This window comes from Hyposmocoma kahamanoa, unplaced genomic scaffold, assembly GCF_003589595.1.
Source record: "Hyposmocoma kahamanoa isolate Upper Pololo Valley unplaced genomic scaffold, ASM358959v1 94, whole genome shotgun sequence".
In the NCBI taxonomy this organism is placed as follows: domain Eukaryota; kingdom Metazoa; phylum Arthropoda; class Insecta; order Lepidoptera; family Cosmopterigidae; genus Hyposmocoma; species Hyposmocoma kahamanoa.
This window is the reverse complement of record NW_020654878.1, coordinates 11010814-11017403: the sequence shown is the minus strand read 5'-3', so window position 1 is coordinate 11017403 and position 6590 is coordinate 11010814. Positions and strand designations below refer to the sequence as shown.

General features: G+C 36.4%; 1 protein-coding gene across 1 annotated transcript; it reads right to left on the bottom strand.

The window, feature by feature from the left end:
* Positions 1 to 682: 682 nt before the first annotated feature.
* Positions 683 to 5148, bottom strand: LOC113237853 (luciferin 4-monooxygenase-like). The gene is made up of 9 exons (XM_026474550.1): positions 5006 to 5148; positions 4656 to 4863; positions 4215 to 4530; positions 3781 to 3940; positions 3240 to 3379; positions 3033 to 3159; positions 2578 to 2799; positions 1581 to 1751; positions 683 to 1014 (listed from the first exon to the last, which is right to left on the bottom strand). Exons 1-9 carry the CDS (start codon positions 5120 to 5122, stop codon positions 898 to 900), a joined length of 1578 nt encoding a protein of 525 aa, XP_026330335.1. The 5' UTR covers positions 5123 to 5148; the 3' UTR covers positions 683 to 897.
* Positions 5149 to 6590: the final 1442 nt, after the last annotated feature.

Genomic DNA, 6590 nt, shown 5'->3' with positions numbered 1-6590 from the left:
GTTGAAAATAGTTTTTTTTTTATAGTAGCTACCGTATTCACAAAAACTATTTTAGCACAGGGAATATAGTGATAACGTGCTAATAGTTCTGAGTTCGTGTGTTTATGACAATAAGTGACGGGACGAACTAGTGTGTACGCCTGGTTCATGTCATGAAGTTATGCCATTGCTTCGTGTGCTGTCTTCGCACAGAGAAGATTCACGCAAAATACAGAGAGAGAGTCTAATAGTTTCATTCACAAAATAAAAGAAAAAAATGGATTAAACACATGCGTGTGAAAGGTTCATAACAATCTCATGCGAAATAAAAATAACGTAATGCAAGCGATGTCTAAATTGAAGATACATAGTTCCGGACCTCATCCTATGTCAATAAAAATCTATAATAAACTCCCAGAATATTTAAAATCAGAATCAAACGTAAACAAATTCACAAATGCATTTGAAAAAATTATTAATTTCTAAAAGTAATTATGATGTGGACGAATATTTCCAAGATAAATTATAATTTAATGTCTGCCCCTCTCCCTTTCCATGTTGCGATGCTTGTCAAGGTGCATGTGTTTGTTAATGTATAAGTATATTTTTGTAACGACAGCACACGTAAAGCACTTTTAGATAAATAAATAAATAAATGTTGTTAAGTCTTCCAAAAAAAAACCAATAAGATTATAAACTCTGACTTTTAATGTTGGGTCTTAAGCATTCTAGAATCAAACTGTGAAATCATTATATTTATTCCATTACCTTGGAATATATTTAGTTCACAATTGTATTGTTATTTTTAACAAGTTAGTTATTATGCACGTATATGTATAAAACTATGTAGCAATTGATTTTAGGGAGGACATTGAAAACTCAATTTAATTTTGTCTTTTCAGCGACGCAATAATGGAATTATACAGGTTGATTTAATGTTTCTCTCAAAACGCGACGGAGAATTTTGCCTCTAGAATTTCTAGGCAGCTGGGACACGAATCTGACGCCACCAGTAAGACGGTGTAGTATTGATGCCTGTAAAATAATATTCTTTAAGTATTTCGAGATACTTCAAAGTCTATAACGAAATTTTTATTGCAGAAATATCTTTATTTGATAATATCGAGCACTCACAGCAATTGGAACTGTTTTTAGGATTTAAATGGTGTATTTTTCCTTTTTTTTTCAAACAAACCAACGTTTCGAGCACTTTACAGGTACAACAGTCGCGGCTGACTGAGATAGTAAACTGATCAGTTATGTTTAATATTAATGCAAACCACACTGTTTTTTATAGTTACAAAAGTTAATAAGTAACTATAACAATAATAATACACCTTATTTTAATTATCACGAAGAACATTCCAATTTACGCTGGATATGTTTTTACTAAATATTTTATTTTTTATTTAAACAATTTGAATTTTTATTAAATTATGGTGATGGGACCTGAAAATAAGCCCGAAACGTTTCAAACAAGAAAAAACAAATACGAAAAATATTGCTTGATTTCCTATTTGATAAGTATGCTCGTTTTGTAATTTTGTCATTTAAAATTTAACGCCGAAAGTGAAAAAGTAAAAACTATGTGTTCAACTGACCTCTTTGGCCATATAGTCTATCAGTTCTTGCTCCGTGACTTCAGCACCCGGCTGCTTTACAACAAACGCCGTCGGTTCTTCCATATACTCAGAAACCCGTTTCCCTACCACGCCTGCTTCAAGAACACTAGGATGTAGCACAAGTATAGTTTCCATTTCTATAGGGCTTACCTGAAACCAAAGTGGTTCACACCATTTGTTCAAGAAATTGTAGGGTTTATTTCTTTGTAATGATTCTTTATTTTAAATAATTAATTACCAGAAGTTTTAAGAAGCAAGAATCAGTCGCTGTTAAATTAAGCACTATTATGTAAATTTGTTTCCTACTATGTTAATGGCTATGAATAAAGTTTTATTATTATATCGAGCGAGCATGATACAGAAAGACATGATACGAAACGCTCGGTATGTGCAGGTATGTGCATGTATGCGTGTTTCTTTCTTTGAGTTACACTGGTAACTGTCTAGAAAGAAACACGCATACAAAAATGAGAGAACTCAATTCTAAAGGAAGTACATAGCGATGGGATGAGTTGTATTTTTTTCAACTCGAGTTACTCGAGTTGACGTGATTGCTGACTCGAGTTGACTCGACTCGGTGTCTGACAGAGCAACCGCAAGCCGCGAGTAGAACTCGAACCGAGCGACGGTATTGACCGGGTTGGGCACGATCGGCCGACCGACCGCAACTCGAGCATGCTCCGAAGGTCGCCGAACAGACTGAGTTGCAACGAGCAGCCGCTAGCCGCTGCGCTGTATGAATGAAGTATTCGGCTTTTATCGAACCGAGTTACCTCGAGTTCATAAAAAAGTAGCTCGAGTTGACTCGTTATAGGAGTAAATCGAGTTAAATAACTCGATTCATCCATCGCTAGATGCACCTATTTAGTTATCTTATATACCTAATTACTATAATAACTTTATAATAACTTTGATGTCGATCGAAATCTAACTTTTAAATTTAGAAAATAACCCAATCAATATTCATTGTCATTACCTTATATCCCAAACTAGTTATGAATTCTTTTATTCTATCAATTATATAAACATGTTCCTCCTCGTCGTAGTAACCCAGATCACCGGTTTTAAAAAAGCCTTCTTCATCTAAATACGTAGCTGGGTCTACTCCAATATAACCACTCATGAGAACCGGTCCTCTTATACACACTTCTCCGTGCTGATTTGGTCCCAGGACTTCACGAGTTTTGATGTCTACAATCTGAATTACCGTAAAAGACAGATTTTCATTAGTGGAGGTAATTGTAAGGAAAAGTTTCTAAAGTTCTCCGAAGATACATGAATTTATCGACCTGTTTTGGGCCATGATGAATGCTGCCTTAACCCATTTTTTAGGTGTAATCCGTGCTCCGTCAAGATTCTTAGATAGGCTGATACGACACTTCAAATAAAGCAAATAAAAAAGCAACAAACAAAACTACGTTTAGCATTTACCTTTAATGTAGTCCCAGGTGAAACTTTTCCGACGCTCTGTAGACTTTTGGACCCCCAATTTTCTGAGCATGGCTCACCTGCTTCTGTCATACCATAGCCTTGCCGAATATATTCAATTGAAGGAAATCTGTAATTAAGTGCGTCCGTTAACTTGTAGCTGCTTTTTTGTGATTAATAAAGAATATATTTAGCAAGGCTTGCGCGCACCTTTCTTTGAGGCACTTAATTGTTTTGGCGTGCAGTGAAGCTGAACGTGAATACAAAACTTTCAGTGATGCAACACTGTGCTTTCCTTTTATTTTACAGAGATCGTAAAGCGTTGAAGGAACTAGGAATGCGATGTTTATCTGAAAATGTAATTATTCTTTCATCAACCCCTGTATTCTCTTCAATTCCTTTGTAAACATTGCTTATTATCCAATGATTTTTTTTTTGGTCCCCCGGACTAGTCGTGCGCCTGATGGTAAGCTACACGCCTGTCCATGACAGTTGCAGTGCCACTCAGAGCTTTAAATCGGCAAGATCTGAGGGGCACTGCCACTGCGCCCATCACCCAGAGACAAAGTCCCATGTGGCTGTAATTCCACCAGCACCCTTACTCTTCAAAACCGGAACACATTAATGCTGACATTACTGCTTGGCGGCAGAAATAGGTAAGGTGGCAGTACTTCCCTAGACGAACTCTTTCATAAGGAGCTCTACTGCTACTAAGGATAGATCAAAGACAGTGAAATTTGGTATTAGGTACCTGATGTTCTTCAACAGTTTTCAAAATGTTTTCAATTGCAATGTCGTCAGCATAGACAATTTTTCTGCCTGCTTGGAGAAATTTGTATGTGACAAAAGAGTCATAGTTATGATACCATTCTCCGTAAATGAAAGCTGTTTGCAAAGCTTCGTCACTGTAGCTAAAAAATATGAAAATGTAGACTATTCACAAGGTATACCATATATAAGAAAGTAAAGTCTATAGTATAGCATTTCTTACATGCTGAAATTCAGGAGCGTAATTTCGGCGCTGTCATTGGTTTCAATAAGTGACATTGTCCTCTATCCTATGAAAAATAGCGATTTCTAATTGAAACAAATGACTAAGCCGAAATTACTGAACTGAACTTACGATACGTGACCAAAGTAAAAGAAATGAAACCGGAAAGTTACAATGAAATCTACATAGCTTACTCATGAGGTAAACTGTTGAGAATGCAATTCAAATGAGTCAACTTTACTCCCTTCGGCATTCCAGTAGTACCAGAAGAATATAAAATAAGCGCCACGTCTATTTGTCCTTGTACCGCCACCGGTTCAAATTTGACTACATCAAATTGTTGTTCTATTCCTATGAGTGGTTTGATGTTAATTGCAAATGAACATGAATTATCTAAAGTAATTGTTGTTGGTTTAAATTCTTCTATAATATCACTGTAGCGTTCCCAAAACATTTGCGAGCAGATAAAGTATTTGGGTAGTGATGTGCTCATTTTATGATGCAACTCCGCTGAAAAACCATTCGTAAGATAATTTTATCGGTATCAGTAAAATACTTATATCAATAAATAGAAGTGAACTGAAATCATTTTCATATTTCCAGTTGGTAAAATTTTAAAAAGTTGGTTTACTTACCACGACCACATCTCAAATCATATGGCGTAAAAGTAGCTCCGCTGAAAATGATTCCTAGAATAGTGGGCACAATCATAATTCGTTTTTCAGTACCGAACGCCACCACATCCTCGTGGCGCACCCCCAGCTTTGTAAGCATTATAGATAGATCCACTGCATGTCGGGTTATTTGTTTATAAGTCAGCTTCTCTCCTGTCATTCCATTCTCCTATAAAATTTCATGATTAGGAGACGCATTTTATTCAATCTTGTCACAAACGACAGGATTAACTTCATCATTAGCTTTAGGTCAACCTACAACTTTTTATACCATAATTTTTGTGTATAATTAATTATCTAGAGGTACTCACGATAGCAATTTCGTCTCCCATTCTCCTAAGAGCATCTAGCATAAATTTCCCAAAATTCATGTGTTCAGGAACTTGGACATTTTGATTGCCTTGAATATATTTTTCACTATTGTACATCTTTGCGACAAAATAAACACTGTCCTTATATTTTTTTTTTTCACTTAACTAACTCGTGTTCCTGCAAGGAATAAACTGTTATTGTGTGACTATAGTCCATCGTAATATAAATTTACTTAGCATTGGTAAACACTATGACAATAAAACAGTGAATACCATATTTTGTACCCATTACAAAAGTATGCAATTTACCCGCTTAACGTTCGCATTTTGATAGCTGTTTCCTACACTATGATCTTATCGGTATTAATTTTAACAATTACGCATAATTCTCTAATAATAGCTTACGAAATCTTTTCTCTCGGCTAGGACTGGTATTTTTTTGCTATGTTAGAAATGGTACGATGGATATTTCTTTACATACATACATATCATCACGCCTGTCTCCCACCGGGGTAGGCAGAGACTATGGACCTCCACTTGCTACGCTCCTGACATACTTCCTTCGCCTCCCCTACTCCAATCAATCTCTTCATACTTGCCCGTTTATTCTTGGTACTTTTAACCCGGCCTTTTTTAAGGACATCCTCAATCTGATTGAGATATGTTCGCCGAGGTTTACCTCTCCCCACACTTCCATCCACATTCGCTCTATAAATTTGTGCCGTCAATTACTACCAAGAAGTGGTCTGTGTCTACAGCACCACCACGGTATGCTCGTGTGTCTACAACTTTATTTTTGAGCCTATCATCCACAATTACAAAATCAATCATACTTACAGCGTTTTCCCTGGTAAATATACGTGTGGATCTTTTTGTGACAAGACATTGTGTTTGTTACGCAAAGCTTCCACTCCAAACATATCTCTAAAACACTTATGTCATTTTCATTCACCTCACTATCACCAAAACTACCTAGAACACTTTCATATCCATCTTGTTTCACTCCTACCCATCGATTAAAGTCACCTAATATAATAACTCTTTCATTCTGCTTCACCTTCCGCAAAACGTCTTTCACGCTATCCCAAACTCCTCATTTTTACTTTGGACTCCCTGGCATCCCCTCAATCCCATGTCTGGGGCATAAACCCCTATTACAAAAAGTCGAGTCCATCCAATTTAGTCGCATCCAGAGAAGTTTTGAGTTTACAAATTCATACTCGATCTTACATTCCTCCATTCTAGGGGACAGAACCACGCCTACACCTTAACAGCCCCTACTTGTTGTTGATACCCCTGACCAGTACGCCGTATATGTGCCGTGCTTGGTGGTTCCGTATCCCTCTCGTTTCGTTTCACTTAATACAACACATCTATGTATCTATCATCCATCATCTCACATACTTCATCAATTTTACTATATTTCTTTATCCTTTATAATGATGATATAATACTTACATACCTTTGTATCCTTTGTTAATTACTCAGTACTGTCCACTCAATCCTTGAAATCATGGTAACATTAGCGAACCATCACTACTTTGATAAGTTATTATCTTGAAGTCGCAGCTCAGTAATTAATAAC